General features: G+C 46.2%; 1 protein-coding gene across 2 annotated transcripts in view; it reads left to right on the forward strand.

The window, feature by feature from the left end:
- The first annotated feature begins 7,484 nt into the window (after positions 1 to 7,484).
- The window catches only part of LOC147661250 (E3 ubiquitin-protein ligase TRIM39-like), a 134,428-nt gene continuing 114,286 nt past the window's right edge, over positions 7,485 to 27,626 (forward strand). For both annotated transcript variants that reach the window (XM_086951199.1, XM_086951200.1), the window contains exon 1: positions 7,485 to 7,923. In XM_086951199.1, the coding sequence (XP_086807325.1) occupies positions 7,510 to 7,923 (414 nt within the window). In that variant the 5' untranslated portion in view covers positions 7,485 to 7,509. The remainder of the gene's footprint in view (positions 7,924 to 27,626) is intronic.

Raw genomic sequence — 27,626 nt, forward strand, 5'->3', positions numbered from 1 at the left:
CTCAAAGCCTTCACCGGGGCCTCTGAAGGGTGATAAAATCCCAATTACTGATACACAACCTGCTTGTTCTCAAAATCTCCCAAAAATAAAAATAAAAAATAATAGCTGTCGATATTAGAGAGCACTTTTTTCAGATTAGCAAACTAAATCAATTTGTTCCTCACTTCCTACGTGACGCGAATGCAGCATCCCCCCAACAATCAACAATCTCATCAGCCACCCCATATCTGATCTCGCTCTATGCCGAAATAAATATTCAATGCAAGACCCCAATCATTCCCACCGCTTCTGAGCTGGAAAAATGAACATTAAGACGCTCTGACCCTGATCCGACATTATCTCTGCCCCCCTCAGAGTACCAACCCCCCCAGCTAAGCACCCCCAAATCACCCGAAAATCTTTGCCCCTTGGCAACGCCAGCTTTCTTTGCTTTGCCGCCCACTAAGAGCCGAGCCAGCGTCTCAGAGCCTGAGAAAGAACGTCCAACTCCAGAACTAGAAAATGGAAACTGTAAACATAATGACCAAAGCGTGGCACGTGGTAACGATGACTCTATAATCTGGGTCTCATCAACTAACCCTATAACCAGGGCCTTAAGAATTTCACCATTGAAACTCGGACTAGAGCGTGAAGACGCAACAAGCCCACTGAAGGGCCTTTTGAGCGCCTCTCCACAAACAAGCAGTTTCGATCTCCCATCACAAACATCTACTCCGTTTCTTAGTGGGGTACCAGACTTTGCCTTTCTAAGAAACAATGTTCTGCCCGAGGGGGTCCACACAACGAGCTCACTAAAAGTGCCATCACTAACTAGCAGCGGCCGCAACGCCGCCACCAAAGACTGTAGTTTCCCCTTAAGCCCTAACAAAAACAATTCAAAGGAACAAACTAACACATTCATCAACTCACCCTTGGACCATAATTATCCCATTGGAAAAAATCTACATGCAATGGATCCTGGGTACGAGGTCTCCCAATCCAATCCAGGAATGCTCAAAATTGAAGGACTTCTGGCAGCTACCAATCGAGCCCTGAGCGTAATGAACAGTGTTGCTCACATGCACGATGATAAACTCGATACCCAGATATCCATTTTACAATTAGTCGCCGACTCTATAATGGGAATAGATTCAAAATTAGATCAACTAAACTCGCTAATACGAAGAGCGCAAAAAAACGTGGCCCACAATCATGCCCTTGACGTGAATCCAGCCTGGAACCAACTGGAAATGCAACTGCTCACTTAAATCATGTTCAAAGTAGCTGCATATACGAGTCTCTTTTAAAAAAACTTGAAAATGTACCCAAAATTATGTCCACACTAATAGAAGACCTGAGGCTAAGAACCAACCCAGATCACAAAGTCTTAGTACTCCCTCCATTCAACTCCGTTGTCCGAATACCCCTAGACTACCAGAACCTATCTCCAATGACCAAAACTGTCTCAATAACAATAGCATCGGTTCAAAATTGGAACAGCTTCCGCTTAAAGCTGCATTTAATAATCATCTTGAACAGCCCTCCCAAGTACCTCCGGACTCTATTACCAATCACCCTCCACAAACATTGAACGTTGCAAAAACAACTACGCAACCCAATATTGAAGTATGTCCATCTACTTGACCAAGCCATTGCATTCCTATAAGCAAGACCAATCAAGATCCACAGGCAGGAATTTTCCTATCCAGAAAGAAAAAGAAACTGAAGAAACTAAACAAAGCAAAGAAAAAGGGTAATGCGCTAACACAATGACTCGGAACAAACACGAGCGAATCATCCACTGACCTGACTAATCAGGCCGAAAAACCAGCTGTACCCCAAAAAGACAAAACTGAAAACCAGGTAACCCCATCAACTTATGCGCAGCAATTAGCAGACCACTAGTCTCCCGGCAATCGCCTGAAGCAATCTGAAAATTCCATTAAACCCTCTGAAAAAAAGTTCTCTTCTCACAGTTATTGAAACACACAATCTCGCTCCCCATGAGTCAAATCTAAAAGCAAGAATAACCATCGTGGAAATCTCATTGCCACGATCAGAAGAGGAAGAGAATCGCCATACAGCAAGCATGGGCGTGGTTAGTATTGGTAATAAGACGTCCTCCCCCCAAGAACCTCTAAAGGGAAGAGATCAATTAAGAGGGGCTTGCCCGTGAATTACAAAATCAAGCACACAAAACAACCTGGAGCTCCCGGGCAACGACCCCGCGGTACCCAGTATTAATCAGGCTCCATCGCAACAAGTCCCCTATCCCGGACAACAACAGCACAGAAAAATACTGGCTTATCCGGAGTATGAATCCCAGGGACAATGGGACATTTTAAATAGGGGTAATATCCTAAAGTTATGCTCGAACCTGCCAGGCTTAGAAAGCGTGAACTCTATGGACATTGAGACAGTGGCCTTTATAGACCCAGCTCTGGGACAAAGAAACGAGTCTACATTGGTAACCTTCTTCAATCCAGAATGGGGGGAAACACTGATGAAGAACACAAAACAACTGAATGAATGGGGCATTCAAGCTAGCCCCTATATTGTTACCAATTACCCGTCTTTTTTAAAAATCTCACCTGACATTACAATGACCACTAAAATCAGACAAGATTTAAAACAAGAAAAGCACTTAACACAGCCACCCCCGATGTTGCGGGCCCTACGACAGGAGCCAAAAACAGCTTTATGGATTGGGAATCCACTTCAAGTAACTGCCTCTACATCAGGAGGTTCACACAAATGCATATTAAAACCGCACAAATCTCAAGATTGTTCTTGGCGTTCCCAGGCGTTAGGGTAGTGTGCCGCCTTTTACCCATGATGACAACCCCTCTCAAGAGAAAGTTCATCACTTAAACATACGCTCCGGGAACACCCGAGGCCCAACTAAGGAGAAAGTAGAACGCTTAACTTCGGGCCTGCAGAAGACTCACGATGAGAAGGTTCACCATTTAAACATATGCTGTTGGAACATCCGGGGTCTAACAAAGGAGAAAATAGAACGCCTAACCGTAGGCTTGCAAAAGACCCATGACATCTTCGCTTTCCAAGAGAACTGGGCCTTGGAAAATACCATCTGGGAGGATTTCACCGTAATAGAATCTACCGCTACTCCATCTAAAGCAGGTGGTCAAGCATGTGGGGGTGTGCTGATCGCCGTAAATAACTCACTGACTGCGAAGATAGAAACTCTCCACAGCGGAGCTGGCGATTATATTTTCATCAGAACTGAGATCGAGAGCCAAGTAAATGGGACCTCAAAGCAAAAATTGATCCTTGGATGTATCTATCTACACCCAACAAAAATGAGACAAGAGTCTACTTTGAGTAACATATTACCACTAATGAATAATCTTGAAGTCCTATACCCAAATGATCTGTGGTTGATAATGGGCGACTTCAATACAAATCTGATGGAAACCGATCTCACCCAATCCTCTCAAATAACATCACTTAACGTAATATGGGCAATCCCGGAGATAAAATCCCAGTACCACCGAAAGGATGTCAACGGAATAAAACTAGCAACAAAGTTGAATCATCTTGGTTTGCGCATCCTTAATGGAAGGATCGTCACAGATCAACCGGCCGCATATTCTCATGTATCCCCTTCTCGAATGGCCACCCTAGACTACATATGGATATCGCTTATGGCTTTCCATCTGGTATGCCATTTCGCGGTAACACCGTCTCCTGATAGCGATCAAGCTATTTTAACATGTAGTATTGCGCTTCGCCCATTACACCGTCCAAACACAAATCCGATAGGGTTAGCATCAAGTATGCAGAATGTAAGGAAACTCCGATGGTCTGAAAGTAACAAGGATGCAATTGAAGAAAAGGTAGACAAGCTTATGACCGGATGGCCCCCGGCTGGTACCAGCCACGCGACGGTTCCCAGTTGGGAAATTATACTGACCAACTTTAGAGAACATTTTACTTCAAAACCCATAAATAATCTTTTGAATGACACTTCAACTATGACAATTTTGTCAGTGCAAAAACAGAACAGAATCACTGCAAAGCGTAAATTAAATAAGTTACAACGAACAAACGCTAGTAATGAAAGTGAACATAAATCTTTGAAGGGGGCCATTACGGCCGCACGAAAAACCTATAGGAAGGCTCGATTTTCCTTAAAGAAACTGGAAGAAGAGCGGCATTGGGTAACAGCTTTTGAGATTATAAAATCTAAAGACCAAAGGAAATTTTGGAACTGGGTCAACAAGGCCAGCAAAGCTACTAAACCCCCTACCGCAACTAATATTACCCCCGAGGACTGGGAGACCTATGTCAAAAGGCTCTATACAGCGCCGCATGACCAGATCATCAATAGCACGGCCTCCCTTGATCATCTAGTTAGTCAGGACGGAACCTTCCCCACCGCTAATATATTAACAGACCATATAACAAGAATAATAAAGAACATGCGCTCTGGCGGTGCAATTGGCCCTAACGGTATTCCGACCCAAGTACTTAAAGTCTCTGCTGGAAAATGGGCCCAGATACTGACACCTCTTTTTGAAGCCGCAATATTGGGCGGCCCCATTCCGGCATCTTGTCAAGGCTCACTTCTTGTTCCCTGCCATAAGAAAGGCTCGGATGATAGCCCTTCTAGATGTGGACGGGAAGGCATATGCCAGCATTCTCCTAACTGCGCTCACTAGGTGGGCGGAAACTAGCAATCTAGTCCCCTTCACCCAAACCGGCTTTCAAAAAGGGTGCCACATCGAAGACAATTTGATCTGTATTGCTCACCTGATGGAAACCACCCAAGCTGTAAAAGGGAAATCGTTACATCTTGGATTCATTGACTTTCGTAAAGCATTTTACAGCGTAAGCCGGCCAAAACTTTGGAAAAACTTGTAAGATGGGGCATTCTGCAGTCACTACTGAAAGCATTAATTGCTTTACACACTGCCACCTGGGTCAAAGTGAGGGTTACATCAAGATGGTCCACCTCTAACAAAATCTATACCACCAGAGGTTTGAAACAATGCTTTTCAACTTGTACCTCGCAGACCTCCCCGAATGGTTGTCACGTACCCGTGCTTTCCCTCCGGAAATAGAATCAAGGAAGATTCAAACTCTACAATACGCGGACGACACCATTCTGCTAGATCAAACTCAGGTGGGCCTCCAAAGACTGTTTAATTCCTTCGCCCAGTATTGCAATATGAAAACGCTCGAAATAAATGTCAGCAAAACTAAAGCAATGATAATATCCAAGGGAAAAACCAAAAAGAACGCATGGTTTATTGAAGGGAAGAGACTGGAAACTGGAAACTGTCACTGCTTATAAGTACTTAGGTGTGTGGATCGATCATGTGGATCGATCATCCTCTGTGCACATAACTGAAATGCAGGCTGTTGCTCGAAGACTAGGAGGGGCCTTCATAAGAACGAAAAGCACTTTGCACTCCCAGGATTTAGTACCATTAATAAAATTGATTACTGCAAAACTACTCCCCACAATCTCCTTTGACGCAATAATCTTCAAGGATAAAATAAATATTTGGCTGGACAGAGCGCAATCGTCTTGCTATCGCAGGGTTTTCCGACTGCCTAATTCAACTGCTCATGCCCAAATTAGAAAGGAATTCTTGCTATCCTCCCAGCGATGGATTATGAGTGCACGCTTCATTAGCTATTGTTTGAAAACTAAACATGCCAGCCTTCATACCCTAAAGAGCTCCCTATGGCTGGTCTTCAGTAATCCAAAAACATCCCGGAATAAATTCTTAATGTCATGCCTCGAATCCCTTAAAGCAAAAGACATATGGCTATCCTCGCTGCCCATCAAGGCGAAAACTAAACTTTTAACAAAGCAAGCAAAAATTCTTTCAAATGATCTTGATGAGCAACGGGTCAACCAGCTCTTCCATGGCTCCTGGGCCGCCAAACTATACACCTCGAAAACCCTCCCGTCGTACTTTGCTTCTGCTGTGAAAGTTCATATAAAACTCCAATTAATGAGACTACGCTTCGGATTATTCCCGCTGATGGCATACAAGTTTGGCCATGGTTACAGGAAAGAAGCCCTCACACAATGCCGCTTCTGCAAACAGGACGAGGAAAATCGTATTCATATCCTGTGCATTTGCCGAAAACTCTGAGCCCAAAGAAACTTCTGGCTGCGCCAAATTTGGCTTTTACTAAACATCAGGACTTGTCAGGAAGCACTAGACGCATGCATGAGGGGAGACTCACCGCAGTTGGCAGCTCGCTTTGTTAAGTTTATCACAGAAATCAACTCCCCGAATTTTCCTACTGTTAAAGCTTGAGCTCCCTTCTCCCCTGTGACTTTCCTGCGTCTTTTTAACTACATTTGCAATCTCTCTGTTTTAAATTGATTTTATATTGCCTCCTTTTTAAACTTTTAACCCTCAAACGTTATTTTCCTACTGTGTATCGTGCAACGATTTTAATTAATTGTGAAAATAAAATTCTTTACTTTTACTCATGCCTATGTGGTGCAGTGATTTAAGTAAACAATTTTCTATCATTTTTCTTTTTTTTTAAATTTCGTTAGTTGCTCAATGCATCAGCACAATTATTTATAATAAGAACAACGAACTGAAAAGGGTTCTTCTCGACACGTTTCTTGTGTCTAATTCATTGGGAATGTAATATATTTTGATCATAATATTCTGTTTCTCGTGAATTCAACGTGAAGTGTCCAATGCGTGTTCCCAGTGCATTTCGGGAATCCCTTCGCCAGGGGAACTCCGGTCATCACTCGACCCGAAGTATCAGGTTAATGGGTGTCTTCAGCCACGATCCACACGTTCGCGCTGCTGATTAAACCAAGAAAGGATTGTGTGTGACTCCCTATGTTTCGCTGTGCACTGTGGCCGCGGGTCCTGAAAGTTTTAAAAGATCTCCGGCCACAACCCACACGTCCGGGTTGCAGTTTAAACCAGGATTGGGTGACTCCACGTGTTCCGCAATGTGGTGTGACCGCGTATTCTGCTCGCGTTTTTTGACTGCTTTGACAGATATTGCCCCCCCCCCCAGAGTTTGTGAGACTAAAAGGTTGGCCCTCCACCGCAGGAGCTGCAGGGGCCTGGTTTACACATCTGCAGGCACCTGTAGGGGCCTGGTTTACACATCTGCAGGCACCCCCAGTACTAAGTACTGTTGCTCCCAGCTCAGATGCATACACTCTGAGGTCATATATTGATAATCCCAGCTCCGCTGCAGACACGCCTTGCTCTGCTGCACACAGTCACTTCTAGGGTAGGTGAAGATCTGCCGAAGCCGATCGCAGCTCCCCCACAGACACTCCTTGCTCTGCTGCACATAGGCCCAGGTTAGAGGCAGACGCTTCGGCTCTGTTGCACGCGACCACAACTCCTCCACAGACACATACTCAGCTGCGACACTCTCGGTGCAGGTGCAGCAGCGAGTGAAGGTGGGAGGGGCGTAAGGAAGGCGGAGGGACAGACACTCCCACTTCACAAACTGAGAGAAATAAATGAAACGTAACTTCACCACTTCCTCTCGGGCAGGAACATGGCTGCAGCAAACCCGCTCCGGAGCCTGAAGGAGGAGGCTACTTGCTCCATCTGTCTGGAATATTTCACAGACCCGGTGTCCGTGGAGTGTGGACACACCTTCTGTCAGTCCTGTATTACTCGGTGCAAGAAGGGGATGATGAAAGACTTCTGCTGCCCTCAGTGCAGGAAAATATCTCAAAGTAAAACCCTCCGACCCAACAGACACCTGGCGAACATGGTAGAAATCCTTAAACAGCTTCAGGTACCGAGTGCGACCCCCGAGGGGGCGAATCTGTGCCGAGAACACGAAGAGAAACTGAAACTCTTCTGCGCAGATGACCAGGAGCCCATCTGTGTGGTCTGCAGTGTGTCACGTGATCACAAGCAGCACAGGGTGCTCCCCATTCGCGAGGCTGCCCAGGAGCACAAGGTATGTTTGCTGCAGAGCTGGGTCAGGGCCCAGGGTGGAACCGCGCTACTCGGTACTCCCATTCTAGAGGTTATTGTTACTAACAGCTCATTTTCTATTGAAATAGTCATTACATTTGCACAGCCATGCAGTTTACTGATAGAACTATATAGCACACAAATGATAATTTGCGGAAATCGAGTTTGTGAATTTTTATTTCCTCATCACCAAGTAAAGTGTCTTGATCCCATTAAAATCTATGTTTCCATCACTCTTCAGAATTAAAACAATGCGCTTGATAGGTGCTTTCCGAACTGGTGATATACTTTGAAACATTTGTACAGTTAATTTACATGTGTTAATATTGTCTTATGTGTTAGAAAAATAATTGACCCTTCTACAGCCTTTCCTTTCACACCCCCTTGCACCCTAGCAAGATTGTCAGATAGTTGATTTTACAAAAGCCTCTCACTTTGTAGCAGAAGAAAAAAGTAAACACCAATCTCCATGTCCACTTTAGAACAGGGAGTGGGGTGGGGGCCAGGCTTCCCATTCGAGGTGCTGCAGAGGAGTAAAGGTATGTCCACAGCTGCCAAGATTCCCAGGGCCATGCGTGACTAATCACTAGTCCTTGATCCAGGAAACTTGGCAGCTTTGTATAATTTGTGCTGGAGGGGTGGTTCCGGGACAGGAGGAGATTCAGGATGTTCTCTTCCCCATGTGTTTAGATAAAGAACAAGTATAATAGTAATTAAAGGAACGGAAATCACTGCATCTGCAACCCCTTCCTCATGGACGTGCCCTGCACCAGTGGTCTTTAGACTGTGAGGCGCCCCCTGCGCCGAAGGACCTGAAGATACTTGAGTGGGGGCTCCAGGCTTTGGCTAAGAGAAGTACATTGTCGGAGGCCATATTCACTGGGCCTTGGGGCAAGCAGCAGTTACTGGGCAAACCAGGGGTGGTTGAGGCCTTTGCCTCCTGATGTCCCAGGGCCCGGCCTAGTATGGAGCCTGCTCACCTGGGCCAAGCACCCTTTCGGCATCTGACCGTCAGTTCTGTAGTGTCGGACAAGCAGTCAAGGCTCCTTTGAGGGGGAGCGCAGATACAGATCAGAAAACGCAACTCATAACTCAACGTGCAAGCAGTGCAAACAATAAATCAATGTCCAATCAAATACTTGTTTCTATATAAAAATGAATGTTTTAATTCAAATTATACACATGCAACGAAAACCACATTCAAAAGCAATAATACAATCCTATACTTATCTAGTAGTTGTCAAGCTACTGTCTGTCGGACTAACTTTAGTGCAGTGGGGGGTTTAATGTTATTCCCCATTCACTGATGACCACATCCACGGAATGCAAACTATAAGGCATATTCAAGAGTTTTCTCCTCCAACTCCTTTTGGAAGTTATGTCACAAGAGTCTAGGGGTTGCAGTACCGACAGCAATATGTCCCCTGGGGACCCAAAGGTCCAGTTCATGGCTTACCTGCTCTGGGGGTATGGAACCCTTCAGTGGTGCAGCAAAGTCCTGCTCCGGATTGGCTAAGTTGGCTGCACGCTGTCACAAGAGACAGCACCCAGCAGGCACAGCCTCTCTGTTCTGAGCCACGCTACCAGCTGGTTCTAGCTCTCGGTGTTGTTCCCAGTCGGATGATTGCACTGTAAGGAACACTTCCCTTTGCAGGGAGGTGGGGGGGGGGGGGGGGGGGGGGTTGGAGAAGGTTGATCTTGCTCTGACAGGGCTCCCGTAATGTTCTTTGGTCCTTCGGTGCAGTTCGCAGTACGTGGACCGGACCCCTTGGTCACAGGAGCAGTTTCTTGGTCCCGGGCAAGGGCCCAAACTCTTGGCCTCCGCATCTAAGGCGGACCCTCCTAGCATACAGGGTCTCACAAGTCCATTCATACTGCTCTAGATTTGATGTTCATGGTGGCCAGCTCTCTGGCACACGGGCCACACATTCCACTGGGCCATGCACACAACCCTCTCTCCTCAGCTTAGTCTCCGACGATACTTCCTTGAACATGGGGGTTGCAAAACAATCGAGCTCACAGGCTACGAATGGCCCGATCAGTGCAAGAGCAGATTCCTCGCACAGGAAGTCTTCTCAATAGGATTTCTCCCTGGACCTTCCTCCTTGCAACGCTCTTCTCTTTCTCTCAGGCCACACTGGTTTTGGAGAGCAGCCTGGTGCTGGTCCTCCAGGGCTTTAGGTCTTGGTTTCCTCGGGTGATGTCCCCTCATCCAGGGTTAAGATTCATGTATAGGACCATAACACCTTTTGTATGATTGATAGTAGGGGAATAGAATACTTTGCCCACTCAAAGCTTTTGTAAGGAATGTATATATTTATAACAAGGTGTGTTTCCTGCAATAAAGCAATGTGACATTGCAGCCTAGTTAAACAAGTCAATACTCTTTGTTTTTTGATAGACCTTTAATATCCCATGAAACACTACAAAGACTGCTCATTGTAAATACTTCAGAGTAAAATGTATATCAGCAAAGCAAGGACACAGAGAAAAAAAAGGTGAGTAACTAAGAGACAGACCAAGATTGTACAATAAAAAGTGTATAAGAATACATAGAAATTATCAAATATATAGGCTGTGAACAAAAGGCCAAGAAGACCAGAAGAAAAAAGTGGAAGAAGTATTTTAGAGGGAAAAACAAGGGGAGGAAGGAGGGAGAAGGAAACAACTGGGGAGGAAGAAACTCCCCTTGATAAGTGAATAGTAGATGGTCAGAAGTTCAAAGACTAAACATGAATGGGGGAAAAAATAGAAAACAATAAACGAAGAGCTGCGAAGTGCAGAAACTGAGGGCCTGCCAGGAGTCTGTCCCTCCGGAACGAAGGGGCATCCATAATAGAAGAATGGAATAAGAAGGGGCTAAACATATGAAAGATAAGAGATGCCAGAAAATGAGGGAGGAGAGAGGAAGCTGAGGAGGAAACATTGAACAAAACAATATAAGGAAGAAGTTTAACACCTTGGCTGCGGCTGGAAATCCGCCGCAGTGCTGGACAGTCCAATCGCGGGCGTGGTCGTGACGGCTCCCGGCCATCATCAGCACACGCCCACCGTGACTCATGACGGCCGGGGGCAGTTATGAGCACCGAAGGGGTCAAACACTAACCAGACAAGCACTGGCGTTGCCAATAGGTCTTGCAGTAGGAAAGTTGGAGCTATTGGTTTTGTAAATGACATTTTATATTTGTTTTATCATTTACAATGCCAATACTTTTAACTTTAGCATATATGACACTTTTAGTATTTGTAATGTCACATGTTTTGTATTGCCTTTACTTAGATGTCTTGATATTACAATTAACATTGGCTTTTATATTTTTAAAATAATTAATACTTAAATAAAAGTGATTGTAATTTTTAATGGCAATTGCTTAAACTTTTGTTAATAACTGTTGTGAGGATTATGTTCAGTGACTAAAATCCAAGAACAGAAGTGAAATATTAACATTTTTTTGTGACATTTGCAATAAAGCTTCAAACATTGAGAGAACATATTTGAACCAGTGATGCTGTGGTAGTGCTGAGTGATGTTGTGGTGGTGCTGAGTGATGATGTGGTTGGGCTGAGTGATGTGGTGGTGTATTAGAGTGATGTGGTGGAGTCCCTGAGTGATGTGGAGGTACCCCTGAGTGATGTGGTGGTGTCCCAGAGTGATTATCCAAAAAGGACGGTGCGCAAAGGAGTACAGTTCAACCAATCTCCAAAGGTCTTCAAAAAAACGTTATTGTTCAATTTCTTGTTTGAAAAAGCCTCAGCATCAGCCAACGCGTTTCGTTCCTGTGAAACTTCGTCAGGGCTCATGTATAGTATTGTGAGATTTAATTACAGGAAATCACTAGTCATGGTAGGCCACGAAAATTGATATGTAGACAATCTATATCCCTTTATTCAGTTTTTATGGCAGATAAAAGGTGAATGTACACCACAAAATTCTTAAATCACGGCAGGTCCTCTCATTCGAATTCGTCAGATCAATGAAAGTTATACTGGGACCAATAATTAAATCGTTAAAAGGGTAGCAGAGCGAGTTTTGAAGGTAGGGTTTGTTCTGTATATTGGTATTCAAAATCCCCGGTATTTGCACATTTACACACCAGCACCTTCTAACATCACTTGTGCTGGAAAACTTTTTCGGTTCTGTATTGAACGCTCTGCAGGCCCAGATGTCCTCGAAATGTAATGATACTATCGGATTAATAGATCCGAGTTACATCCAGAGTCTAAAGAGGTATCCCCAATCTGGTTTGTTAGTGCTTTCAAATTCTCAAGAGGAGAAGAACATCAATTGACCCCTCATGTATATGGCCATTGTTCCTTAATATTGCTCCACGCGACCCCTAATATTAGTACCTGGTGTCTGTGAGTGATGTGGTGGTGTCTGTGAGTGATGTGGTGGTGTCTGTGAGTGATGTGGTGGTGTCTGTGAGTGATGTGGTGGTGTCTGTGAGTGATGTGGTGGTGTCTGTGAGTGATGTGGTGGTGGTGTCTGTGAGTGATGTGGTGGTGGTGTCTGTGAGTGATGTGGTGGTGTCTGTGAGTGATGTGGTGGTGTCTGTGAGTGATGTGGTGGTGTCTGTGAGTGATGTGGTGGTGTCTCAGAGTGATGTGGTGGTGTCTCAGAGTGATGTGATGTGGTGTCCCTGAGTGATGTGATGTGGTGTCCCTGAGTGATGTGATGTGGTGGTGTCCCTGAGTGATGTGGTGGTGTCCCTGAGTGATGTGGTGGTGTCCCTGAGTGATGTGATGTGGTGTCCCTGAGTGATGTGATGTGGTGTCCCTGAGTGATGTGATGTGGTGGTGTCCCTGAGTGATGTGGTGGTGTCCCTGAGTGATGTGGTGGTGTCCCTGAGTGATGTGGTGGTGTCCCTGAGTGATGTGGTGGTGTCCCTGAGTGATGTGGTGGTGTCCATGAGTGATGTGGTGGTGTACATCAGTGATATGTAGTCTGTGAGTGATGTGGTGGTGTCTGTGAGTGATGTGGTGGTGTCTGTGAGTGATGTGGTGGTGTCTGTGAGTGATGTGGTGGTGTCTGTGAGTGATGTGGTGGGGTCTGTGAGTGATGTGGTGGTGTCTGTGAGTGATGTGGTGGTGTCTCAGAGTGATGTGATGTGGTGTCCCTGAGTGATGTGATGTGGTGTCCCTGAGTGATGTGATGTGGTGTCCCTGAGTGATGTGATGTGGTGGTGTCCCTGAGTGATGTGGTGGTGTCCCTGAGTGATGTGGTGGTGTCCATGAGTGATGTGGTGGTGTACATCAGTGATATGTTGGTGTCCCTGAGGGCTGTGGTGGTGTCCCTGAGGGCTGTGGTGGTGTCCCTGAGGGCTGTGGTGGTGTCCCTGAGGGCTGTGGTGGTGTCCCTGAGGGCTGTGGTGGCGTCCCTCAGTGCTGTGGTGGTGTCCCTGAGTGGTGTGTTGGTGTACTTGAGTGCTGTGGTGGTGTCCCTTAATATTTAACACAGAAACTGTAGGAATGGCCCGGACTAGTGCTTTAAAGACTAAAACCTACCTATTTATTAGATTAATTACGATGTAATACTTGCTGTTTTACAGCTGAGTTTACTGGACTTAATATGTATTGTTAGTGTTGCTGGGGCTGTTATTAAATTGTTCCTTGTAATAATAGCAGAGATCCTATTAACAGCATGGGCATAGTTCACACAGACGATTTACATGCATGCATTAGTGGTGCAGCAGGCGCAGTGACACTAAGACGCATAAGGACAAGGGGCCTGGCCAACAGTATTTTAAGTAAAGTTAATGTTTTAATGTACATTTTTTTTGGTGATGTATTTTACGGCTTTTGACAGAGTTTCCTGGGTTTGTTCTATTTCTAAAATATCGGTAAACATGACATTTTATTTATCTTGACGACTACAAAGTAATAGCATTTTCCGTGCATTTAAAGGTATGCGAAGAGGGAGTTGTGTTTTTACCCCTTACTTCAGCAGTGACTTTTTTTTTTTTTTTTTTTTTCAGAGCTTATCTTCCTGCTGTTAGTTGATGTACATCTCACAGATGCTGCCAGGCAATAGATTACAATCTTTACAACGCAGCTTAAAGCTCTAAAGTATCCTGTTCTGGTTTTGTTTCCAACTGGGGAAAACGTGTGATATTTCACACGTCTTGCAGTCTTTCGGTCTGTGTTTTCTGTCTGAACTAAATGGCAATGCATTACAATAGCTTAGCCCAGTTACAAAATGAACATACGCAAATTTGTTTATTTAAATTGTTTAAAACTTATAGCGTAAAACATATTATTTATTCTGAACACAAAACTGCTTTTTTTCTTTCATTACACGTTTAAAAAAGTAGCTACAAATGTTTTTATTAGTACTGATTTTGTCAAGAGAAAAAAGTGCCTAGGTTCTAAATATTTTGCAGCTTAACGCAATGTTTTCAGCTTCATGGATTATATTCTTTTGGTTAGTTTATGCTATGGAGAGCATATAAAGTATACATAATGTGGTTTTAATTAAAATTAAAGTGTTACAATATTGGCTGAAACTACAAATAAATAATGGCTTTGTTCCATTTGTTTTTATAGTGCTTAATTTGTAGCTATAGTGGTGCAGGGGCTAACATAACAAGAATGAGAAGCGGCGTCTAATATGGCCGTTACGGGAGGCTTAGGAACGAGAGGTGAGCTGTGACGCAGTTATCAATGCAGAGGGATGAGGTGCTGTAATGCCACATGATGGGTGCCCTGGTAGGAAACTGAGGGAGCTGGCAGCATTAAATACACTGTTGGTCTTTTAAAATAACGCGTGCGAGCCAGGAAGTCTGTAGCTGAGATGCAACCACTTGTGAGGCTCAGCAGGAGCAAGTGGGAGGAGGGAGTAGGAGAGGGGAAGAGATCTAGATCAAAGCGCTTTCCTGGTGTCAGTGCCACAGGCTGCCAAATGGAGAGCGCGTGCCCGTCACATGCACTGTGTCTGATCCGGAGCAAGACTGTTTACATAGAGCGCATGAGGGATGTAAGCAGTACACAAACAGTGGGCTGTGGTTGAAACCAAACTACGTAGACCTAGGAAAGATGAAGGCTGAACACGGAGCAAGACTGCCTGCAAAGAGCACATGAAGACATGGGTGTAGTGCAGGAAGAGTGAGTGTGTGTGCAGTCCACTTTGGAATGCTCAAAATAAATAAAATCCTGACCACTAAATGATTCTCAAAAATATTTTATGAGGCATGTAATGCGCGGTTCGAATTTGAATCACAACTTTAGTGATACAATTTCAATAACAGTAGAAAAAACAGCATTTTTTTTAAAGTGAGTCGGAATGGCGATGTTCCTTAAATTTAAACGGAGTTCACAAAGGGGAGATTCTTCAATGTATGTAATGAAGAAAGAATAATATACGTGCTGATCGGTGCACAAGCACCATCCAGAACAAGCAACTGGCTGTCTAGAACAAGGGGGAAAAAAACGAGTCTTTTCCATTTTTGCCATCCGGCTGGAATGAAATACGAGACAGAGCAAGAAAAATAAGTTTAAAAACAAGGTAGAGAGCAACACGAGTGGTGGGGGAAAAGCACTCTTAGTCAAAAATAAAGACAAGTAAGGGAAATGCAAGCGGCGGGGGTTCAAAAGGGAGAGAACAACACGAGTGGTGGGGGAAAACCACGAGGGAGACAGCAACACAGGAAGAAGTACGCAAAGGAGGCAGCAACACAGTGAGTGGGCAAAATTCAGACATGGCAGACAGCAACAGTCAAGAGAACAGCGTAGGGGAGAGAAGCATATGGATGTGAAGGAGAGAGTGGGGGCAGAGACGCAGACATACGAGGGAGCGCAATACGGAGGAACAGGAGAGATGCACACAAGGGAGACATCAGGCAAGCACATGCACTCTTGTGGACTTAGTCAAAAATAAAAAATAAGCAAGTACGGGAAATGCAAGCAGTGGGGGGGTGGGTTGGGTTCACAAGGGAGAGAGCAACACGAGTGGTGGGGAAAAGCACGAGGGAGACAGCAACACAGGAAGAAGTACACGAAGGAGACAGCAACAAAGGGAGTGGGCAAAATTCAGACATGGCAGACAGCAACAGTCAAGAGAACATCACAGCGTAGGGGAGAGAAGCATTTGGATGTGAAGGAGAGAGTGGGGGCAGAGACGCAGACATAGGAGAGCGCGCAATACGGAGGAACAGGAGAGAAGCACACAAGGGAGACATCAGGCAAGCACATGCATTCTCGTGGACTTCTTAGTCAACAAGTTGTGATTGTAAGAAGGGACAGAGAGGAGGAAAGGTGGGAGGGAACACGGCCTGGGGGAAGCTGGCTGGGGAGGGGGAGGAGAAATGCAAGTAAAGGGTGTGCGCAGGGAGAGAGAGGGGAGGTGCTGGAGCTGGGGAACAGATGGCCGTGCAAGTTTATGGCCCAAAATCGCGTGCCTGTGGCCACGTGAACTCGAAGAAAACCGCACGAAAAAAACAGTGGTTTCACGAGTATTTTGAGCACTTGAATTCTCGCCATTTTCCATTCCATCGGAATGGAAAAGGCGAGACCTAAAAAACAAATGGACACATATGTTTGACTAGACAGTGGGGCACTTAAGAGAATATTCCAGAAACCATATTGTATATATGAAACCTGTGAAAAAAGACGAAAGGGTTTTACAACATCATAAATAACAGGACTCAAGACAGTCAAGTTAACAGCAAGGAAGTTTTGTAAACTCAATGCGACAAAATGGCACAGCAGTTCAGGTTTGGCAAGATCCATTGGCTCTCCTTTATGCACTTCAAAAGTATGGGATCATTCCTTGTATGTAACTTTGAAGATGCAGGGGTGTATAGGACAATATTGTGCGTTCATCGATCTCAGGGCTTAGCATAGATCAGGAATTCCCCTCCATCTTAGAGCCGTTCAGCAAGCTATATCGTGGGTGATCAATCAATCATACATTTGTAGAGCGCACTACTCACCCGTGAGGGTCTCAAGGCGCTGAGTGGCAAGGGGGTTGCTGCTACTGCTCGAACAGCCAGGTCTTGAGAAGTCTCCTGAAGGTCAGATGGTCCTGAGTCTGATACAGGTGGATGGGGAGGGTGTTCCATGTCTTGGCGGCGAGGTGAGAGAAAGATTTGCCACTGGTGGTCGTTCGGTGCATGCGTGGACAGCGGCGAGGGCGAGGTCCGCAGACCGAACCTGGTGGTTCGGGGTGTAGAAGGTGAGTCGTTTGTTGAAGTATGTATGTCGGGCATTGTGGAGAGCTTAGTGGGTGCGGGTGAGGACCTTGAAGGTGATCCTCTTGTTGACGGGGAGCCAGTGCAGGTCTCAGGTGGGCAGTGATGCAGCTGTGGCAGGGGATGTCGAGGATGAGGCATGCGGAGGCGTTCTGTATATGTGAAGTCTTTTCTGTAGTTTGGCTGTGGTTCCTGTGTAGAAGGCATTGCCGTAGTCCAGCCTGCTACTGACGAGGGCCTGGGTGACCGTCCTTCTGGTTCCAGTGAGGATCCATCTGTAGATCTTGTGAAGAATGTGGAGGGTGTTGAAGCAGGAGGAGGAGACGGCATTGACTTGCTGGGTCACTGAAAGTGATGAGTCCAGGATGAACCTCAGGTTGAGTGCTTGGTCGGTTCGAGTCGGTGCAGCTCCTAGCGTGGTCACCAGCAGTCGTCCCAGGCAGAGGGGGTGCAGCCAAGGATGAAGACCTCCATCTTGTCAGAGTTCAGTTTCAGGCGACTGTTTTTCATCCATTCGGCGACTGCCTTCATTCCTTCATGGAGGTTGGTTTTGGCGGTGGCGGGGTCCTTGGTGAGGGAGAGGATCAGCTTGATGTTGAGGTCGTGTGATCGGACAATTGTTGGCAAGTGGTGCAAAGGGTCGGGCTGAAGGATGATCCTTGGGGTACGCCGCAGGTGATCTTGGTGGCTTCGGATCGGAATGGAGGGAGGCGGACTCTCTGCGGTCTGACTGTGAGGAAGGAGGTGATGCAGTTCAGGGCTCCAACGTGGATCCCTGCGTTGTGGAGGCGTGTGCATAGGGTGTGGTGGCAGATTGTGTCGAAGGCGGCCGAGAGGTCCAGGAGCATGAGGGCTGTGGTTTTACCGTTGATGTCGTCGGTGGTGGCGATGAGGACGGTTTAGGTGCTGTGGTTGCTGTGGAATCCGGATTGGAATGAGTCCATGGAGTTGTTCTCCTCGAGGAAGTGGGTCAGTTGCCTGTTGACAATCTTCCTGATGACTTTCACCGGGAACGGGACCAGGGAGATGGGCCGGAAGTTCTTGAGGTCCTTTGGGTCCCCCTTGGGTTTCTTGAGTAGGGCGTTGATGTAGGCGTGTTTCCAGCTCTCTGGGAAGGTGGCGGTGTCGAAGGAGCTATTGACTATCCTCTGGAGTTTGGGCGCGATGACGGAGCTTGGTTTGTTGAAGACGTGTTGAGGGGAGGAGTCGGACGGTGAGCCGGAGTGGATGGTCTTCATGATTTTGATGGTGCCGTCATCATTGACGTTGTCCCAGGAGAGCAGGGGGCCGGTGAGACTGGAAGGCAGTGAGTGTGGGGAGTCGGTGGCTGGTGGGGTGGGGGGGTCTGGGTGTTTAAGCTGTTGTGGATGTCTGCGATCTTGCGGTCGAAGAAGGTGGCTAGGGAGGTCTTTCGGCAGCGGGATGTCGCTGGAGTCGGCGAGTTCCTTCATGATGTTGAATGCATGTTGTGCATGTTGTTGTTGATGCGTTCCTTGAAGGAGGTCCTTTTGGCGGTCCGAATGTGTTGGTGGTGCTTGCGGCTGGCATTTATCGAGGGCAGGGCAGTTGTCTGGTGTCCTCGTGTGGCGCCATTTCTGCTCTAGTATGCAGCAGGTCTGCTTGGATGCCTAGTGGTCGGTGGTGAACCAGATGGCCCTCCTGTCGGTGCGTCTGATAGAGGGTTTCTTGATCAGGGCAAGAGTGTTGGTGCAGTCGTCGATCCAGCGTCTGAAAATGCGGGCGGCTGTGTCGGTTGGTGGGTCTCTGGCTGGTGTGATGATTAGCTGGTCTTCTGTGACCTTGTTCAAGCTGCGGTGCGAGATTCGTTGCATGTGGTTGTGCGCAGTGTGTTTCTCGAAGGAAAAGTGGACGCAGGGGTGGTCAGTCTAGTGGAGTTTGGTGGTGTGGCTGAAGGTGACGTGGTTGCTTGCGGTAAAGTTGGGGTCGAGCATGTGTCCGGCGGAGTGGGTGGGTGTTATGACTAGCTGTTTGAGTCCGAGGTTGTTGAGCAGGGTTGTGTAGTTGCTGTCGTAGGCGTTCTCGAGGTTGAAGTTCAGGTGTCCGAGGAGGATATAGTCTGTGAAGGCAAGGGCGTTCGTGCTGACGACGACTGTGACGGAGTGGCAGAATTGTGGTCAGGGTCCAGGGGGTCTGTAAACAAGGGTTCCTCTGAGGGTGGTGTTGGGATTGATGTGGATCTGGAAGTGCAGATGTTCGGCAGTGCTGATGGTGTATCCGGTGCTAGTCGAAATTCTGAGGGTATTCCTGTAGACGATGGCAATTCCTCCTCCTGGTCTGTTGGTGCGGTCTCTGCGGGTGATCTGGATGGCTATGGCAACGTCGGGCGCTGAGGAGGGGTTCAACCAGGTCTCCGTTAGGAAGGCGACATCTGGGGAGGATGAGTCGAGTAGGTCCCAGAGTTCGATGGCATGCTTGAGTACGGAGCGGGTGTTGAGTAGTATGCACCTGAGATGGTTGCGGCCTGCCCTGGTGGTGGTGGGGAGGCAGGACATGCAGGTGTTCGCTGACTAGTGAAGCTTCTGCTTCGGCAGGTGAAGGGTCCATGGGTGAGCTTTGGGGTGGCCTGGACGTAGGTGGGTGATGGGCCAGGGTTGAGTTTGTGGATGATGTTGGCGTCGTAGCGGCATCGGGCATCGTGGTGCTCGTGGCGGCCAGAGTGATGAAAACCCTCTGGCTTGACCAGATCATTTGTTTGTGTTGTTTAGCGGCAGAGAGCACTGTCATTAGAAAATAGGCAACCATACCTATTGAGTGGGCAGCCAAGGATTTGGATGGTGAGCCAACTCGATACTTTCTTTGAATGTGGAGCAATCCTTTAGACCCAAAAGTTTAGGAATAGTATGTTAAAGGTAGGTAATCATCTCTGATCCCTCAAGTCCATCAGGTAAGTCATAGATTCTGAGGTTCTTGCGCCGATTGCAGTTTTCCAAGTCTTCAGTGTGTTTTTTAGGTTGGGAAATTTCCTTAGACATGAGATTCACATATGCCATAATATCCTGAGCATCACTGTTTCGCTGTTAAATAGCAGATACTCTAGAGTTCAGATGTAACCACTTCTCTTCTATCCTCTAAAGAGTAGCATTTGTTTCTATGACAAGAGGTTTCAAGTTCTTGGTTTCATTCATAAGGTTGTCTAATGTAAGAGTCAAAGGAGACTTAAAGGGAGAAAGTAGGTCCTTTTTTGCCTTCTTGTTCATGTTTCCAGTTCTAGTTCTTTTCTAGGTGCAGAGTAGGGGATGGGCAATGTAAAATGCTTACAGCACCGGTGGGTCCATGATGAAGGACAAAGGCAAAAAGCCTGATAATGTATGATAGCACCATTCAGTTGAGAAAAATGAAGATCAGCAATAAGAAACAGTGAGGGAAATGAATAAATGTGGTGGCAAATTTCTAATGAGTGAAGATGAAAAAGTCCAATAATCCAGAAATGAATGGGAGCATATATAAATGAATGCTTCAAAAATTGCACTGATAAACGTCTAAAATTGTTCTTGGGTGAAGGTCAATGAATTGTGAAATTATAAAGAAGACCCCTCCTCCACATCCATCCGAGGATGTAAAAAGATTGTCTCAGCACACTGCCAAGTCTGCAGGATGAATCTGTAGAAAATGGCAGCCGCAGATGCCCGGCATGAGGAATGGTGTCAGATGTGGGTAAGCATTGAAAAAGACCATGAAAGAGTCTGGAAACGTACCACTCTGCTCCCCTGCTGCTATGGTTTCACCACATACCACTATCAAGTTGGTAGATGCAGTAAAGCGCCCCAAAATTGACCTGCGGCTACGGGGATAGTGGGAGGCTCCAAGTCCAGCTGCCGACTTATTGCACTTACTGCCTTGGGTGCGTTTTAAAATCGGTGAAAGCCATAATGCCTCTTGGAAGGTCTTAAACACAGGTCTAAAGCATTTTTAATGTTTTGGCTACCAACATTAGATTGTCTTCCAAATGGACATCTCCCAGTTCTGAAATTGTGTGTAGATGGTGTAAATATGCTTCAGAGACTATCACTTATGTTTTTTATATGACCCGCACTTTTTAACAGACCGAAGAACGCTGCTGTACCAGTCTTTTAGCTTAATATATATCCGCATTTGTAGACAAGCAGTAATCTAATCATTCAGCACAACAATTATTAACTTGAATTTTAGAGTCTGGCAGAAAAAAACTAACCGGCTTAAATTTGCTGACTGCTACCGATACTTATTTTTTAAATGCACAACTTTGAATAATCTCTTGGAAAAAAACACTTTTATTGTATTGTTAAATATTTGGCTTTTAAAATGAACTGCTTCCAAGAGATTAACTAGAACATTCCTTCTACTTTTGTATTCGTACATACAATGGTTTTAAATAATTATGCATGAATAAAAAAAACTTTGAAAACAATTTAATAACAGTACTTCCTCAGAACAAGTGGCAGTGCCAGATCTTTCTCTCGCTCTTGACCTTTGCAGTTCACCTGTGCATCTCTGCGTATGATGTACTCTACCTTACTGGTTGTCTGCATCGTGCCACAGTTACGACTGCCTGTGACTTGCTCTACTGTGAGTCTACTGTCTCAAACAGGAGATAGAACTTCTCACTTGGGTGTCAGTCATGAACCAGCCAGGTAATTTTAGTTCAATACCGTATGTCAATGACCGAATCAATGCAGCATTTGAAATGCATTTCTCAAGTGTTGATCTGTGAAAAGAGGAGTCTGTGAAAGGCTAAAGAATAAAACAAGTACACATCTGGAAGCCTAAGGGCTAAACATCATTCTTTTGCTCATCATGCCACCCCAGTTTAGACCCTACCATATGCAAATCAGTCTTGATCCTGTGCCTCATGGGAACAGTCCAGCCAGAACCACCAAGCCAGGTCCTCCGTGGACCGGAAACAAGATCCTAGGGCCAGTTTTAGGGTTTCATCCCTCATCGGCTAGGATAGCTTGAATTCAGTGGCACAGTGAGCCTGGGACCAACGTGAGGGTATGCCCTGCGCATGTAGGGCGAGAAAGCAAAAGATTTACAATTGATGGACGGAATGCAGAACAAATCAAAGCATTCACCCCCAATCAGGAGATCTGGATTAAATCCAGCTGGGTCTGAACTGGGGGTGAGTGTCTGAAAAGTTTCAGCACTCCATCCATAATGTCCATGTGTTTGCTTTGTTCGCCCTAAGTTGGCAGAGTATGCCCAGATGTGGGTCCCTTGCTCACTTTGCCACTGGATTCAAGGTAGTCTGGCTGATGAGGAGTGTTATCCCAAAACCGGACCCAGGAAGCTTGTTTCCAGTCCAGGGAAGAGCTGGCTTTGCACTTCGTGCTGGAATGTTGCCATGAGGCATAGGGTCAGGACTGATTTGCATATAGCTGGGCTGAACTGGGGTGGCGAAGTAAGCTAAAGAACGATGATGGATTCAACCCAGATCTATGACTGGGGGTGAGTGTCTGAAAAGCTTCTGCTCTACGTCCATCAAATCCTTGTGTTTGCTTAGAAAAGGAAGAGGCAGCAAATAACAAATCATTAAAATATGCATACATTGAACATCCTTTCAATTGAAGATATGCTAACACTAGCTCCAGTACCTTTGTGAAAACTTTCAGGAACATTGCTAGACCAAATGTCAGAACTGTAAACTGGAAATAACAAGCAGCCACAGCAAAACGGTGGATATGTTTGACTGTCTTTATGAATAGGGAAATGGAAGTAAGCATCTTGCAAGTCCATTGTCACCAAGAAGTCACCTTCCGCTATCAGTGGAATTATTGACTTTCATCGGGAGGGGGGTGAAGGTGGACCATCTGAAAAATGTTTTACAGGACATACTTGTTCAATGGTTTTAGATTTAGCCTTGTTCGAAAAGCAGAAAAAGTGTAGAGTAAAACCCTTGGGTTTTCTTTTGTGGTGGAACTGGTATAATAGCTTGCTTCTCCAATAACTCCTGTTCCCCCATGAGCATAACTCTTTGTTTGTGTTCTTTTCTTGGCAATACGTTAGAAACATACTGGTCCTGTGGGGGATTGCTCATAAGTGGGATAACATACCCGATTTTTATGTTTGTAAAAACCCACATTTCATTGATCCATTCCTTCAACAGATGGTAGAATAGTTGCAATCTTTCCCCCACTCTGATATAGTCACTTTTGTGACTGTGACTGTCCTGGATCCTAAGGAGGGTCCATGGGTCCGATTTTGATGGTGATCACAGTCCCTGACCACTGGCTCTGCATCAGAAAGGATGCAATGCTTGTCTTGGCGTTAGAATAGTTTTTTATTCAAAAATGGTTTATTTCTCAATGCGAGGTTTGAAATGATGCAGGATCTTCGTATCCTCCACTGCTTCCCAGACCATCACATCCAGATCTGCTCCAAATCTTTTGGTCCCAAGTGAAAGGCAATTTTGGAAAAGAGATCTCTGTGCTGACTCCAGTTTCAAGAATTTCAACTAAAGTATGCAACGCCCCGTAATGTTTGCACCTCCAGATGATGTAGCTGCCCATAAATTGTCAAAGGGTACATCTGAAAGAAATTTGGACAGCTGTTCCATATGTGCTTTACGAGTGGTTGGGTCCTCACTAACGTATATGCAAACAGTTGCAAAGTGTTTTTTCAGAAGAACTTGTGTAGCATACGCTGTGTAGGAACTCTACCTGATTGAAAAATTGTTTGCAGCACATGCTATTTAAAGGCAGCTTCTAACTTTCTGTCCACTACATTCAGAAGAGAGTCACATCTTCAGAGGCCAGGTTTGAGGATGATGCCAGAGATGCCAATATAGGGTTCATTTTGGGGGTTGGAAGAAAATCACCCACAAAACCTTGCTGTAGGTACCGCTTATTCAAAAAGCAAGGTATAGAGGCTTTAAGAATGTCCTTCCATTCTTTCTACACCATATTTTTAAGGAAATCATGTAGAGATAAATCATCCACTGGTGTTCTACTGTATTGGGAATAGAACTTTAAGGTTTCTCTTCAAACCCCTGTGAATCTCTAATATGCTTAAGGAGACCTTTCATTTGAAGACCTTGAACATATTTTCTCCTTTAATCTGTATCTTGATCCTCCTCCTGATCCTTTCGGGTGTTTGGCCTGGGCCTCCACCAAAGTGGAATCCACTTATTTTTCGCGTAGAACTCTCCACCATTTGGTGTAGTGTAGTCAAAGTGGAATCTGAAGTGCACTTCCTCAGATGAGTATACCTGCCTCTTACTCAATATATTGACACTCTTTCTTTTGACATGTTCCACACATACGGAAGCAAAAGCCTTTGTTTAATGAAGACTGGCAAATCTTTTACATGGGTGAGACCTGGATATGCACTTCCCCCTGGAGGAAACAGGGGGAAAAGATCTAACCCTTCACTACTTGTCACACTGCCACCCCCCACCAGTCCCACAAAGCCCCAGTAGAGAAATTGTAGCAACTCTAAAAAAAAATTTGGGGCATTCCCCTTGACTTCTCCAGGGTCTCACATTGTTAAAGCAGGGACTGCCCTCATTGGGCTTGTGCAATTTAGACGACCATTGAGTAAAAACTAAAAGTGACAAACCCCCACCGGGTAGGGCAGCAAAAGTACAAGGTAGGCATAATGCATATGTATAGTCAGTAAAACACAAAAATAAGGAAAGGCAGAAATATCGCCAAATGCATGAAAACAAGAGTATAAAATAAAATTTAAACAATTAAAAAAGAATAGTAACATAAGGTAGCAGTTGCCAGGTAAAACATTGTGTGACCCTAGTGAACAAGATGACTAGCAAGCTAAAGCTAAGTAGAGGAAGGAATGGAGAGCATAAAGAACTATACACCAGCTAATGCATAAAAAGAGGGAGGATCATATTTTGCAAAGCAAGCAGGGAATCCTTAAAAAATAAGTGATCAGGTAAAATAGTATGATAAAGAGGGAAGCAAGAAAGGGAGAGGGGAAGGCGATGAAGCAGATTAACATGCGTCCTGGGTAAGACCGGTGAGAGTCTGCCTAACATGGAAAAAAGATTGTGGGAAGTTCAGCATCACCCCTAAATGTCAGCCACGAGGGTAATGGAAAGGCAGAAATCAACCACTACAAATCAGTGAAGCATTTTAAAAGACTAAGGGGCACATTAGGATGGCGGGTGGGCTTTGCCCGCCCGCCCGCCACCCTAGCGCAACTCGGGACCGCCCGCCTAAAGGGCTGGGGTCCCGACATTGCCATTAGGATGCGCCCGCCACTGTGGCGGGCTCATTCCTCAATTTAACATTGTGGCGGGCGGTGCTCACTGCTCCGCCCGCCACAATGTTAAAAACAAAAGCGCGCCTTTGCACAATCGAAGCGGCAGGCACCGCGCGGTGCCTGCCTCTTCGATTATGCAAAGGCAGGGGGGTATCACAGGTACCCCCCCTCCTTGTGCCACCCCCCCTTTGGCCTTCACTCTGGGGGCCCACACCGCCTGCATGTTACTTGTTTTCCGCCCCGGCCGCAAGGCGACCGGGGCGGAAAACAGGCGGGCGGTATTTTGCACCGCCACCTTCCCCCTCCGCCATCCTAATATGGTGGGGGGGATTTGGGCTTGCGATGTCGGGCGGTTTGCCTCCGCCAGGCCGGCGGTGGCCACCGCCAGCCTGGCGGAGGCAAACCGCCCAACATCATAGTGGACCCCTTTGAATTTAAAAAGAACAAACTCATCATCCCAAATCATGTGCTGGAGAAGATAATCATAAATCCAGTGATTGCTAAATAGTCACCACAGAATATCACAACATTCTGAGGTTCCGTGACAAATGTAAGTGGTGCATTTGACTCGCACGAATATAGTCGAGTCTGGTATCTATGAACCGCAAATGACGAGTTTGGTGGGTGTGTGCAGTTTCGCTGTGCTAACCTAAACCGTTCGTCTGTTACGTGGGTATTTCTATCTGTACCCACGGGTTCCATCTTAGATACGGCATCCATTTTGTCTCTTGCCCTCAAGTAGCCAGCGAACGGACGTTGTCCGCTTCGCGACCCTGGGACTCCCAAGATATTTGCGGAAGACACATGTTCTTTGTAAGTGTCTTTATGACGAGGGGGATGCTACTGTAAGGCAGATGGCGCCGCTCGAGGCTCATCTTGCCGCACTGACTTATTGTCTCAGCCGTGCATCTCATTAGGCACGTCCCTTTGATGCCTGTATCTCGTGTTTCCCGATACCTCCCCTTTTACACCCTTTTCGATCTCCCCACTGTCTCCGTCTTCCTCGGCACCTGTCCTTGTTCCTATTTCGATCTGTTTTACTGTTGATTGGAATTCGCTAATGATGGGAAGATGGGTTTTTACAGTTGGGAACCGCCAAATGTTTCCGCACTTATGTTCCGGACCTCATGTGTTTCAAAGTGACCAAAGCGACCCCTCTGGGGGATGATGGTGGGAACCGGGTTGTAAACCTTTGTGTATCATGTTGTCGTATGGGTAAAAACTGTATAAAAGGAGCGATCCACAGAACCAATTTGAAGCAGTCTCCCCAAGTTGCACGTGGTGTACTTGTCGTGACTTCTGTGTTCCCTGCAGCAAATAAACCTTGAATCTTTGACGCCGAAGGAAGTGTCCCGTGTCTCTGTGATTCGTACGCCGGAGCAGGTTACCCACGAAGGTTTCAGGTGTTGTGCCCTGGCACCGCTGGGTCTTAAAGAACCCAGTCCTTCAGTTGGCGCCCAACGTGGGGCTGCATCAGTGGTACCGGTCCAAGCCCGACGATCCTGAGGAACTTCGTGTGAAATCTCCCAGGGAAGGTGCACTCCGCTTCATCGATCCTGTTGTCGAAATAAGTGGCCCGAAGACTTTTCCCGCGAAGATTCCCGCCTCCTGACGGCTGCGACGGACTGCTGCCCTGACTGTAGACCTGTTTTGGCACCTGGCGTAGACCTTGGTATAGCGAGACGACTGACGGGCCTTCCTGGTGACGCCATCGATCTTTGAGTTAAGTATTTGTGGGTCGCTCCCAGAGTTCTTGGTTGTGGTTACTTAGTGGTTGCATGGTTCCATTGCATTTGTGGTTCTTGGTACTTTGTTGTGTTGTTTGACGACTGCAGCCGCCAAAAACCGAGGGTTTTGTTCTTTGCTGGGACTTGGTAAATCCCGTAACCCTTGAAGTTTGTGAAACTCGGCTAGTGTGCAAGATGCCTGGTCGCAGTACTTTGTTTAGTTGTTTCAGACCTTGTGGTGCGGATTCCCGACTGGAGGACTCGTGTCCGATACCTCCGGTTGGAACTCCTACTTATGACCTGTATAGTAAACATGGGCTAGGCCCAATTACCTTTAACGATTATTGGATTAAATATACAAAGAAGGACGGCGACCTTCGTTGGCCACCTCACGGTAGCTTCGACGCGCCGATCTTAGATAATCTAGAAATTAAATTATTCGAACGAAAATCAAGGCCGGCCATGTTTGATGCCTTTCGGTTGTGGCGCAAAGAAGCCCGACAGAAAGAAATCAGACAGAATAAACGTACTCCGCGAGATAATGTTGCTACCATAGT

Source organism: Lissotriton vulgaris, unplaced genomic scaffold (assembly GCF_964263255.1).
Source record: "Lissotriton vulgaris unplaced genomic scaffold, aLisVul1.2 SCAFFOLD_3088, whole genome shotgun sequence".
Lineage (NCBI taxonomy): Eukaryota > Metazoa > Chordata > Amphibia > Caudata > Salamandridae > Lissotriton > Lissotriton vulgaris.